The 14,200-nt window shown below is 37.6% G+C and overlaps 1 protein-coding gene across 2 annotated transcripts in view; it reads left to right on the forward strand.

Moving 5' to 3' along the window:
- The first annotated feature begins 2,575 nt into the window (after positions 1 to 2,575).
- The window catches only part of LOC123238178 (cadherin-6), a 104,034-nt gene continuing 92,409 nt past the window's right edge, over positions 2,576 to 14,200 (forward strand). Inside the window, exon 1 of one of the 2 annotated variants that reach the window (XM_044665606.1) lies at positions 2,576 to 2,803. In XM_044665606.1, coding sequence (XP_044521541.1) covers positions 2,576 to 2,803 — 228 coding nt within the window. The remainder of the gene's footprint in view (positions 2,804 to 14,200) is intronic. The other variant, XM_044665616.1, reaches the window with a different exon arrangement.

A 14,200-nucleotide genomic window follows, 5' to 3' on the forward strand; every position in this document is an offset into this window, starting at 1 on the left:
ACTTAGGGCACATTTTTCCTGAAAGAAAAAAAAATCCACCCGCAAACACTTTATATTTTATATCTGTGATATTACAGAAGAGCTAATATTGAACATCTGAGCGGCACCAGATTGCATAATTTACACAAAACACCCACGGGTATAGATTTTCCTTTAAACTGCCCTTTATGATTTTGCCTTTTAAAACAGCTGACAGGGCCATTCCCCATGTCACTCTTTCCCTGCCAGCACCATAGGGGATACATTGGATGCAGTGCACATATCTAATTCTTCACCACAGGATCTTTCTATGCAGATAATTAAGAGTGTGGGAAACATAAGGGAAGTGCGATTTCCTGTATCTGAACCCTCAGATATATTTGAACCTGTACTCTGGGAAAGAAAGAAAAAGGGGGGAGAGAGATATATTAGTGGGCTTTCCTCCGTGCACACCTCATCCGTATGCCATGAAGGAAAAGAGAGAAGCTGCTCATTACCTAATGGATCATCAATCATGCTGTACCTGTACCAAAAGCCAAGCTAAGGGCAAGAGTCCTGTTTGCTGGCCCTGAGCCAACAGTGTTAATTGTCACAGTACCCATTTATTCACCTGTGGAATTTCCAACTTCCCCAGCCTGCTGTCAGGAAGAAGTATGATAATGAAATGAAGGTTCAAAAATGCTGAATACCATAAAGTGCCCATTTCTATCTCCACAGAAAGGATCTACCAAACCAGATGATAGGTGACTATCAATTCCACTGATGCAAAAGGTAGTTCCAGTTGCACCTCCTGTTAACAGTAACAAGAGCCAAGGGTGCAAATCTCACTAGGGGTGGGGGGACGTGGAGAGGAGAAATCAGAACAAAATGCTGATCTGTGAATATAAAAATGTGTTCGATTGCCTTGTTGGAAATGATATAACTGGTTAACTGTTATTGTGTTCTGCTTTAGGAAGCACTTGGAATTCTTTTTTGTTGTTGTTTAAACAGATTCATTCCATTATCAAGTAATCAGATAAAGAAGTTAATGATATGGTTTTATGTCCTTGGATTGTTACTGAGAAATGTGGACTAGGGGTAGCAAGAGAATATGTGTATGCATTGTTTTAATTGCTCAGATTGGTAAACCAATTTGTAGCAGATGTGCGGGGTAGCATGGGCCTAGGATCTGCAAAAAATACTTGTCTGAGCCTAAAGGAAATCATGTTTATGAAAACTTGGACTTTTTTAATAAAAATTTAATCCCTTGCCTGAACTACAGGCTATGTGGAAAGAGTCACAGACTAGGAAAACAGGAGACCTAAATTCTAGACCTGGTTCTGCCATTAATTCTCCCTGTGTCTCTGGGTTAGGTAGAGAAATATGAGAAATATGGAATCTCATAATTGAATGGGACCCCGAAAGCTCTCCATCTCATCCAAAGCATATCTGATCAAGAGTCTCTTCTCAACTAGGTGGTCATTCAGCCTTTCCTTAATAACTTTCAGTTGTCCGCTGCCTTGCAAGGAAACCTTTTTCAGAATTATCTGCCCCTCTGAACATTTGCTTTCTCTTCCTTAAGAGGAAAAGGATGGACAGTGATTCCCAAAGTGGGCACCACCGCCCCCTGGTGGGTACTGCAGTGATCCAGAAGAGCGGTGATGGCCACAGGTGCATTTGGGGGCAAAGAATAACTGTAAGGGGGCAGTAATAGTATGTGACAGGGGGCACTAAGTAATATTTTTTTCTGGAAAGGGGGTGGTAGGCCAAAAAAGTTTGGGAACCACTGGACTAGATGATCCTTTGCATCCCCAAGATTCTATAACTCCCCGATTTGTAGTTCCATTCCTCATAAGGCTCTTGGAAGCTCACCGCCCTCACAGTGAAAATGGGGTATATACAAAAGTTCCATAAAAGCTTAATGGGCAAGTAGGAAATTGCCACCTTGATTCCTTAAAAGTATAAAGTTGAAAGAAGTCAGTTCACTAGACTGTTTCATAACATAAGTCATGATGGAAGCTGAGTTTTAATCAAATGGACTATATTGCAATTGTCCAAGATGTTCATTTAGTTGGACTTGTGCAGGAAAAGGGAAATGCAAAGAGAACTAGGAACAGCCAGATTCATTTCCTTGAACCAGATCTCAGCCCACACTTGGAGATGTGAAAGAGTTAGTAAAATAAATCCATTGCGACACTTTGTCCTATATCGAAGCTATTACTTAAACAGGGGGTTTTAAGTAATAGAAAGTGAAAAAGAAAGCGGCTGCCTCCTACCCAATGCACATTCCATTTAGTATGTTCAAAGGCCACTTTCTGCCTTTCCAAATTGATAGCAGACTTTTTTCTTGGGGTGTGGGGGGGGGAGTTTGGGGGTTGAAGAAAGGAAAGGCTATTCCATTTTCTGTTCTACTTTTCCAGTTTATTTGCTTTAACACTGAATTTTAAGTATCTCTAAAAATGCTTGATATGTTATTATTCTTTCCAGATATCCTCCGAGACCTAAGCAACAAACACTAAGGAAGAAGGGAGGAATGAGGCTGGATACAGTGCAGCAAAACTGAGCACTTTAAGGACAGGAAAGGCACTACAACTGAACCCTGCTTTGTGCAATCATAATGAGAACTTACCATTACTTCTTGCTGCTTTTTTTGGTTGGTCAGCCCTACCAAAGTTTCTCAAGCCCCTTCTCTAAGAGGACTAGTGGCTTTCCAGAGAAGAAAAAGGCACTGGAGCTATCTGGAAATAGCAAGAATGAGCTTAATCGAGCAAAAAGGAGCTGGATGTGGAATCAGTTCTTCCTCTTGGAGGAATACACAGGATCCGATTATCAGTATGTTGGCAAGGTAGGATTCCTTTGCACACTTTTACTTTCTGATTTTAAAAGCCTGAAGAAGTCACTTCTCATAAATAGCCGGGGAGGATATGAGCCTCTGTACACTAAGAATTGTTGCTTATCTGGTAAGACTTTTTTCACATGAGTAGTTTCGGGTAAGAAGACTGTAGCAAGAAGCTGAGAAATGTTAACAAAGAATAGAGGAAAATGCTCTCGTCAAAATGAAACGCCCACAACCATCCGCATCGGATTATCATAAATCCTTTAATTTTTACCTTCACATGAAAAATGCAGTCCAGTTATGCTATAAAGCAAGATGCATTAAAAATAGTGTGATGGTGATTAGGCTTTTGCTATCTGAGGGATGGAAAGTTTCATTTTCTCACTGTGAAAGCCAACAGTCTAAGCTTAGCGCATTGCCTGTCAGCTCCAAATTAACTATTTCCTGGTAACTCTATCATTCCCCTGCTCTCCCCCTAATCATTTAGGAGAAGAGTAGTTTAGCCTTTCACTCCATTCCCACATTCTGCAATGGGTTAGGTGGTGGGATCTCTTGCCCCAGGAAGCTTTCAGAAGCAGTGACATTAAAATCCTCTTTCTAAATTGTGGCCAAGTACACAGAAAAACCTATGTAAAGACAGTGTTTGCAAGTCTTATCTGATCACTTTATTGACCCAGAAGTGTATTGGAGGTTTTGTTTATTTCTTTACAGTAACCCCTGCAGAGCTGCCAGCGCTGAGTCAGGGAAATGAGGCTTGGTTATGTCCTCAGCCTGAGCCTCACAGAAATTAAATTGTCAGCTACATTCTTGGCACAGAATTTTCTGTAGCAAGCGAAGATATAAGAGACAGAAAGGTTTGATTCTTTAGGGATAATGATACTGTCAGGAACCAAAAAAAAAAAAGCCATCCTTTCAGCTGTAGAGATGAGAAAGTGGACATGGATACAGCAAATAGGAGACTTTAAAAGATGCGATCTTTATAGACAAGTTTGATTATCAGCACCTTTTCAAACATCTCTTCTAAGAAAGCTTGTAAATAACATGAATGCTACTCATCCTAAGAGCTTCCAGTGTTCACTAGGAGACTTTCACACATATTTGAAGTGGAGTGTCAGAACTCACACCTTAGTAAATGATAAAATATCTCAGAAGAGAGAAAGGGGTACCATATATTGTTTGCCCTATATCCAAGTATCTCCTGTTTTCAGTGAAGAAAAAGTCCTCAATGGCTCCTTCTCAGGCTTCTGGTCTTTGTTCCAAGGCTCTGAATTATTAATGGGGAACAATGTTTGAGAGGAAATATTCAATAGAAGGGTGAGCTAAGGCCCAGGGCACTGAGGAACTAGCTTCCCTCCCCCCATTTACTGTGAATCTCAGAAGTAATGGTGCCCTGAAGAAAAATCTTAATTTCTTTATTCCTCTGTCCCTTTCCTCTCGGAAATTTGAGTAGTTCTAAGTTTATAGGCTTCTTGTGAGGATAGTTGATATAAAAATGATTATATAGCATTTTGTAAAATGTAAAAGTGCTTTATTAGTGTTAAGTACTAACAACAGATGGTGCTTTTTATTCAGCATCCCTAAATCCTTCCTCAATAATGTGCTTTAAAGCTATGCTTCTGAAATTCTGTTTGTGCATTGTAGCAACAATCCTGTCATAATTTTAATAAGGAAGGGACAGGATATTTCTGGATGTCGGAATCAACTATAGAAGAAGTTGTATAAGAGGCACTGAAGAAAATTGGGATTAGTCAATAGCCTGGATACTTTATAGCCAAGTTCCAGAAATTATGCTTTCTGATGAAGCCTTCTTAAATGCACTGATAGGCAAAGAACCAGTAATCTATGCACTCCATAAAGCCCTGGGTGGGTTACTTAAAAATAAATGCATTCAAGAAGAAGAATGGCATTTATAGGTATCAATCTGAAAAAAGGCATTTTGTAATTTCTTTTCATATGATTGATAGTAGCAGTGTGGTATAATATGAAGTTGCTTTGGTGTTTCATTCAGTAAAACTGGGGTCAAATCTTGATTCTGATACATAAACTATGTGACCATGAACAAGACACTTGGCCTTTCTGAAATTCAGTTTTCTCATTTCTAAAATGGGGATAATTATATTTGAACTGCCTTCCTTACAGAGTCATTGTAAGAAGAGTATATTGCAAGCTTTCAGGTGCTTTGTAAGTGTAAACTATTGTGATGGGATGAAATTAATCAATTCATCAATCAACTTTTGTTAAAGGACTACTGTGTGATTTGCACAATGCTAATCAATCACTGAGGATAAAAAGACAAAAATGAATCAGTCCCTGCCCTTGAGGGACTTACATTCTAACAGCAGCTGACATTTATTCCTTAAGAAACAAAGGATGTACAAATGAGGAGATCTAGAAGAAAAAGAAACAGTGAAATATATCACAGTATTTCACTCTTTGCTAGAGTCCCAGTCAAATACAAAGGCAGAGCTTCTGTTACCCTTGCCTTATTTCCTGCTACCATTCGTCATGGATCAGTGTTCTCTACAATAATTTATTATTGGGAATGTAGCTAGTATTCAGTAGCTACTGCTCTCCCTGTGTTTTCTCATTCCTGAATGAATGAGAAATTGGATCTTTAAAAGCATGTTTTATTGATTAACTAAGCCTAAGCACAGAAAGAACTTCACAAAAATTTTTGAGTGAAATTAGCCAGATTGCTGAACAATCTGTGAAGTCTGAATACAGAGTGGAACATAATTGTCAAATGCTGATACAGTCTTGACCTCTTTCCCCCTTTATGACTATCTGACTGTGACATTTGGCAGAAGCTCAGTTAAAAAAAATAACAACAACAACAACAAAACAGAATGGGAAAGGGAAGAATAAAGGATATAGAAGTGACTGAGACCAATTACAGCAGAAACATTAACAAGTCAATTAAGATTTATCCATCCAAGGGTCCACCTCTTCTTCCTCTGACAAAAATACATGGTCATACGCATCCCTACATCTCTTCATACAGATATATATGTTTCGATATACATGTAGATTTTACTATAATGTTGTGGAGGAGAGAGGCAGAGCCTCAAGTGGAACTTTTATCAAATTGCTGTTGAAATTACTTCCTAACTATGAATTCATTTGTTAATGTTTCTACATATATATACATATATTGACATATACCTGCGTGTATATGTGTCTATATGTACATGTGTATGTTTATATGTCTCATGGAACTGCATACAACATATGCTCTATACATCACTAATGGCTGAAAGAACGAGTCTTGATTTCCATAGTTTGGTGTAATTTCTTTTCTGACTAAGCATAAGAATCATGTTCTGGCTATTTAATCACTGATTTGTGGGGAGAGAGCAAGTCACTTCTTTTCCCCCTAATCTAATGAACAAATAAAAGTATCTTCTATTTCTGTAATGGGGCAATAAGAAAATGACACTAAGAATTATAGTTTACACTCACCTATTGTTCACTCTCATGTACAAATTCAGAGGTATATGATTTTGAAAATGTATGCATCCTGCCCAGTGATTTTAAATAAGCTCAAATTATGTCTTACCTTCCTGATAGAAAGAGAAAGCAAAGTCCAAATCAAAGATGGTTCATTGAAAATATCCAGTCTCCAGCTGCTCTTTATTTAAACATTGGAATCAGTAGAAGCACTTTCAGAGCAATTTTAAGGAATAAACAGAGAAAATGATAGCAATCTGAGCTGGAGGTTAACAAAGGCCTGGGTCATGTGGTAAAAACTACACTATGAAGAAGAGGCCATAAACACCACTATGACCTAAGAATCAGCTAGTAAATAAGCACCCCAAACACATTCCCTGTATCTTTGGCATGCATTAGTCCTATTAATTAAAGAAATTGCAGAGAGAAATTGCCCATCCGTGTTTTCCAGCTGCTCCTCCCTTCCTACCAGATTCATATCCTTCAGCAATTCATTGAGGGATGTAATTGTCAGGGCCCCTTCCCCACAAGGAATCTAGCAGGATAATAAGATAAGATTAGGTTCAATAAGAAAACAAATAAGATCATTTCCATTAGGATAGGACTTTCATACATCATTAGCACAGAGCATTCTCATAACAGTCTGTGAGGAAGGCTGTGCAGCCATTATCATCTACATCTTATAGATAAGGAAATTGAGCCTGAGAGAAACTTAATGACTGATGCCAGATCACCCAGTTAGCAAATGGTAGACCTAGGACTTTCTGATTCTTTGAACTCTACATTAAATAGCCAAACTTCTGCACAGAAAGACTGACAGCTATACTGAAATCCTTTGAACAGAAGCGAGAGTGGTCATCCAACCTCCCCTTGAAAGCCTCCAGTGAAGGGGAACCATCTCTTGAACTCATTCTATTTCATCAGTGGCAGCTGTTTCTGTGAAGCTTCACTGATGAGAGTGGAAGAGGATTTCCAAGGCCATCTAGTCTAATACATATCAGATGAAGAAACCCTTCGAAAACATCTCCTCTCTTCCACCGCCGCTACCAGAATGGTCATCTAGCCTCTGTTTAGAGAATACTAGTGAGAGGGAATACATGAAACACTGAGGGTTTTGGACTATTCTAAATCATTAGGAAGTTTTGTCCATATATTGTTCTTAGTTCTACTCTCTGGGGCCAGGCTGAACAAGTCTAATCTCTTTTCCATATGACAGCCTTTCAAATGCTCGATGACAGATATTGTGACCTCCTACTCTGAAGCCATTTGTTCTCTAGGCTAAAACTTCAGGCAAATTTCATAGCATATTATCTTCAGTCCTCTCCTTATTTTTATCACCTTTCACAAGAGGTGTTTCAGTTTCTCAGTGTCCTTCCTAAAATATAGCATCTAAGAGTGAATATATTCATCTAATCATACACCGATTAGTCCAAAGTATAAAGGTCAATCACGTCTATGGGCAGTTAAAAGAATGGAAGATGTAGAATCAGAGGACCAGTGACTGAAATTAGTTTTTCCACTATCTTCAGGATCCTAAGCAAGTTACTAAAAGCCCTCTGATTCTCAGTTTCATCATCTGTAAAATGCAAAAGTTGGACTAGATGAGCTCTAAAGTCCCTTTCTTTGAAATCTAAGTCTAAGATCCTATAACCTCCTTTTTTTGGTCTCTGCCTTTATTAATACAATCTATGATTGAATTAAGTTGTTGTCTGTTAGGTAACTTTAAGTCATTTAACCCCCAAAACTCCAGATCTTGTTTGCATGAATTAGGTTCTAACCATACCTTCCTCCATTTGATATATATGCATATATACATATAGAAATATATGCATATCTATACACATATATGTAAATATACATATATACACAAATACAAAAATACATAAATCTTAGTTTTTCTTGTTCCTGTATACATTTTTGCTCTAATGTAGTGGATTACAAAGATCTTTTGTTCTAGAGTTGCAAAAATGCCTTAGTCCCATCAGAACTTAATTTTCTAGGGCAGTGATGGGCATACTAAGGCAGGCCGGGGGGCCAGATGCAGGCCCCTGAAATGTTCTATCCAGGGACATTATTCCTAAACTGACAGCTACATGAGTAGGATACAATACAATGAACCTTTGAAAGAGTTGCCTTAGAAGCAGACTGACAGATGAGCATTTCCTTTCCTTTGGCCCCCTCTTTAAAAAGTTTGTCAATCACTGTCCTAGGGTCATTAGAGCTAACTTTAGAAGCTATTTCATCCAACCCTTTCATGTTTGTAATATAGAGAGTGGGGGTCATATAGTCCCCATTACATGTTATAGAAGAGGAACCTGACTTACCCATAGAAGGCCACACATTTCAGAATTATCTGACTCTGGAGCCAGAGATCTTGCCATTATACCATACAATGTCATCGGTGAATGGAAAAAAAAAAGACTTTATCAGTTGTTATATTTAGTAGCATATGCATTTAGCCACTAAACATACTTTTAGAGAACAAATTTCTGGGGATAGCTAAGTCTATTCCAGTTTATTATGTCTGCGACAAAGAATACTTTATCAACCGTGATCATCATCTTTCTGCTTCCCTTTTTGGCCAAGTGCTGCCACTGCCTTGGTCTCTCCTCACTAGGGGAAACATTCTATTTGCTGCATGATGATGAGACACCATTTGCTATCTTTTGGAATCCATCTGTGTCAGAAGGAAATTGGGAGTTCTGCTTTCTGCAGTTACTACCACTTTGCCATGAATCATCAATATCATAGCTTCTGGGAGAGTATTTGATTATTCTAAATACAGGAATGCTGTTAAAGGAACAAAAGAAAAGATGGGCTCCTCATCTTGCTGCATCTGGAAATGCCTCGCTCAAAGCACTTTCATAAGATAGAAGGGATGCTGAGAAAGTGGCTGGGGCAGCAGCAGGCTCTTTCCAGCGGCTGAAGTGAGCTCCATACAAGGCAGCTCATGCAAAGAGCAATGGAATGAACATATCTGACCAGGGCCTTTAGCGGCTTCTATTACCATATTCCCTGCAGGCAGGGAAAGTGACAGAAAACTAAGCAGCTAAATAAGATAATCAAACTAAAATAGGGAACCAGCCTTGAATATTTTGTGCAATTGCTTGAGTCTTCTATATCATTTTGCCTATGGGGACTTTTCTGCTGCTGGCAGGTCTCCTTTTCAGGAGAAGAAGAAAAAAAAAAATAAGAGTGCTCACAGTCACAGGGAGGTGGACGAAGTTTCAAACACTTCTCTGACCTCTTCTCTGACTCCATGGCTACCCATAAGCTGAGCTGAGATGCAAATTGCCAGAAGATTAATTTTGGCCCCTCATGCCCATTATAATTAATATTATATCTACATCTATCTACATCTTATTCTAATAACGATTTATCAATGATTAGGATTTGTTCATCACGAAGGCCAAATCAAGGTACATATGTTTTTGCCCTCGGCAAAATCTCTATTCATTATCTTTTAAGTTCTTTTCATTTGAAGAGGAATAAGACATGGCACATGTCAGTAGCGCCTTAGCTTCGTCTTCATTTCAAAATGCAAATTTTTCTAAGGTTCTAGTAAATGTGGGATGAAATCTTGCTTTGAATTATATTTGAAGTCATGGTGTTTCTGGAAAATTTTATAATATAACCTGATTGGGCTTTAAAATATCACTTTCTCATAAAGGAAATACAATTTTAGCCATGTCTCCCTCTAAACATGGTGATGAATAAAACATCAACACAAGGAGAATCAGTGGTTAATAGCAATGTAAATCTATACTACAACCCACAAATTGAAACCACTAAATTTTCAGTCTAATTGAAATTATGAATAGTGTCAGTATATCATTTTAAACATGGGAAGTCAAGAACATGTTACAATCAGCAATATATGTTTAAATTATGGACCACAAGCAAAACACATAAGATAGTCCATTCCTTTTTGTACTTGATGCATAGCAAATAATTAATAAATGCTGACTGATTGATTGATTTTTAATTGCAAAGTCACGACTCCCTCCTTTGATGGGTCACAGACAATACTGTGGCTTCTTATACTATTGACATATGGGGACAAATCAGCTTTCTTTGGCTAGATGCAGCTGCCTGATGTCAACAGGCAGCATCTTTCTTTATCCATGAATTTGGCCAAGAATGGAATAGAATCTTCATCAGTGTCTGTATTTTAAGTGTTTCTGAATTCACTAAAAACTTCTCTTTCAAAATGGTTTTGAATATAAGAGTGAAGGAAAGAAGAGAATTCCCAAAAGAAGACCAAGAAAGAATCAGTAGGTCTTCTTTTTTCTTTTTTTATGCATCAAATAAGAAGTATAACAAGGATTGTTGAAGGCTGAATGAAGAATCAAAGTTGAAATCATGATTCATGAAAAGAGGAAGGAAAGCAGCATTATAGAATATTTCTGTTGAGAAATATTTATATTTCAACTTCTCTGTTCACATATTACATATATTCATGAGGAAATGCATTTTAAAAGATTAAAATCTATTCACTTGTGAAAGATGAGGATAAACATTTTAGATGGACCAATAAGTTCAGGAGACTAGAAGGGAAGAATGGTGTGGCACAGTTAAAAGCATAAAAGATCACTTTAGATGAGGCTTTAGAGGTAACTGAAGGAAAGAAAGATTAAAGTCAGAAAGAGAGTTGAAAAAGTTATCACAGAAAATATTTGAAGGGTAGATGTAAAGAGAAGGAGATGAGGAAAATGTTTTTCATTGACAGGAATTATATCACTATTGTTAAATATGATGATGTTAAAAGATGACGAAAAATGAAAGGAGGGAGAAAAGAAAGAATTCCAAGACAAGATTATAAAGATTCTTTTCCCAGTCTTTACAAAAGAAAAATACAAATAGCCAAGGAGATACTAGTGACAAGTCCATTTGGAGTAGGTGTTTTATTTTTATTACTTTCTGGTCCAGGAAGTGATACTAAAGATTAACCAAGCTAGGAACTTGACTTTGACAGCTAATCAGGAAGTTTTTGTCCAGAAGATTTTCCTTTGGGACACAAAAATATTTGGAACCCAAGGACAAACCCAAAAGAGTTTGCTGTTGTGCAGACTCAGCCCATTTGTGAAATTTCAAAGAAATAAATAAAGAAGAGAGCCTTCTTACAAAGGCGCATTGTTTAACAATAGAAAGCATTGGAAGGAGGGACCTGATGCAGTGTTACTTTCAAAAAATGTAATTATGATGAACTTGCCTTTCTACTCATCCACTTGGTATCTCCAGCTAGACATCACTCATTTCATAAACATTGGAATGCTTGTTGATGCAGGGCATCATGCCAGACACCAAAGATGATGAAACACAGACCCTAAACTTAAGGAGCTTATGATCTAATGGGAGGAGAAGGTATACTCTCCAAAAAATAACTATGATATGAGGAAAAGTGAGAAAAGATTTGAAACGAGATACAGGCTAACTATGACAGATTTGAAGAGGGAAAAGCTCCCTTTCATTGAAAAGACCAACAAAGATTTAATGGGGAAGTGGTCACAGGAGTTGAAACTTAAAGGAAAGGAGGGTGTCTCAATTCACTGAAACTGTTTTGGGGCCTGGGAAGATTTGGACAAAACAATCATATTGACCAGTGATGCTAAAAGCAATCAGTCTTTCCTGCAGGTACATTCATCACAGAAGAAAATCCCTGAGAAATTTGGGATTAGGCAAGGATCAATGATAAACAAGGATCAAAGTGATTGAAGACATGAGTAAAGGTATTCAAGCAAATGTAGGTTTTGGGGGAAGATAGTGGTAAGGGGAAAAACTATTCTAAGAATAGGGAAGAGAGGAGTTTGCTTGCTTGCTTACAGATTACAGAGCTAAGAATACAAGGAAAAGTGTGAGTGGGATGAATTTATTTTCAATGTTGTGGGAGGGGAAAACTCCCTAGCAATTAGAACTAACTGAAGAGTAATGGGCTCCCTCCAAAGGAAATGGATGTTCTCTCCATAGTGGTGTTCAAGGAAAGACTGAATGAACACTTGTCAGACACAATGCAGAAGGATTTCTTTTCATGTGAAGGTTGAATTAGATGGTCTCTGGGATCCCCATCTATGAGATTCTGGAATTATGAGAAAAATATAACAAGGATCTTTTCCCTAATCTCCAATCTCAAGATTCCAGCTATCTAATGGTCATCTCCACCTACATTTCTCTCCAACGCTGCAAATTTAACAGATCAAAATGTAACTCTTCATCTTCACACCCTAGTCTTGTACCTCTTAAATATTTATTTCTCTGGATGGTGCTCTCCCTCACTCCTCAGATTCAATTATCTAAAATGCTACCAAAATCGTCACTGCCCTGATTTAAAAAAAAAAACAACTTTTCTATATATTCCCATATATTAGTCAATAAAATAATAATTTGTTAATTTAGTATCTAGATTCTACAAAATTTAGTTTCTAGCTACCTTTACTTTTTTAAAACCCTTATCTTCTGTCTTAGAATCAATTCTAAGGCAAGTATCAATTCCAAGGCAGAAGAATAGTAAGAACTTGGCATTGGAGTTAAGTGACTTACCCAAAGTCACACAAGTAGGAAATGTCTGAGGCTAGAATTGAAGCAAGGTCCTCTTATCTCTAGGCCTGGCTCTCTATCCGCTGAGCCACCTAGCTGCTCCCTGCCTTTCCTTTCAAGCTTTACTATGCATCTTCTCACGCCCTGCATTTTGGACAAACTGGACTGGATGCTCGAGCATCTTCTGTCTTTTCTTGCCATGATCTATTTGCATATTTCTAGAAAAGATAGATCCCAAACTCTTGAAATTCTTCTCTGTCCAAGAGAAATATTATATAAATATAAATGAAATGAAATAAGATGAACCAGAAAAACAAGAAACACATTGACTTCAACAATAGAAATGGAAAGAACAAGAATAGCAAACCTGAATGGTATAAATTATAATGACCATGGTCAGTCCTAAAGAACAGATGAGGAAATGGAAATATTTCTTCATAAAGATGAAAGACCATAGGAAGAGAATACTTATTTTATGTACTGTAATATTGGTTGATGTGTTAGTTGGTTTTGCTGAACAACTCTTTCTCCCTATTTTTTATTCTTTGAAACAAGGAATAAACCAATAGGAAGGAAAGGAAAAAAGGATATATACGGAAATTAAGTTGGTATCTGTCAACTTCTATCAAATGTTTATTACATATGTACTAGGCACTAGGGCTTGTGCTTATCTGAGAATACAACAACAAAATTTAAACAGTTCTTTAAGATTACATGCTAATTAAGGAGAAAAGTAAATACAGAATAGATACAAAATTAAGAAAGATAATTTGGAGAGGGAGCACACTAGGAGTTGATGGGATCTGAAAAGGCTTCATGTAGAAGGTGACCCTTGATCTTAGTCTCAGAAGAAATGAGGCATTCCCCGAAGCAGAGGTGAGGAAGTAGCATATACAAGGCTTGAGGGTCAGCCAGTTCAAAAGGCACATACAGGTCTCATGTCCAGAATAGCAATCAGTCCAGAAGGTGTAGATTGCTGAGTATGTAGACTGACAAGCAGGAGACTAAACAAGCAGGAAAAGCAAGGCTGTGAAGATCTTTAAATTCTAAACTGTGGCTATATTGGATGCTAGAGATGTAAACAGACATGAAATTCATTGTTGAGGATGATGATATGGTCAGATCAGTGTGCTTTAGGAAAATCACTTTGGCAGCTATGTGGGGGTTAGATTGGAATTGGGGGAGGTTTGACATAGGCAGAACAAACAGGCTATTTATTTTTTCTTTTCATTTAAACACATAGCTTACTTATATTACTAAGTGTATAGTAAAAAACAGAAGCACTAATTTCATGTAAGATGGACTATACATACAAATCAATACTTGGATCCTATACTTTCAGAAATGTAAACCTCTTTCAGGCTGGAGTCATTTGTCTTTCTTTTTAATCTCCCAATAACAGAGTGAGAGAGAGAGCTACAGGAG

The sequence above is a fragment of the Gracilinanus agilis genome, chromosome 1, assembly GCF_016433145.1.
Source record: "Gracilinanus agilis isolate LMUSP501 chromosome 1, AgileGrace, whole genome shotgun sequence".
Lineage (NCBI taxonomy): Eukaryota > Metazoa > Chordata > Mammalia > Didelphimorphia > Didelphidae > Gracilinanus > Gracilinanus agilis.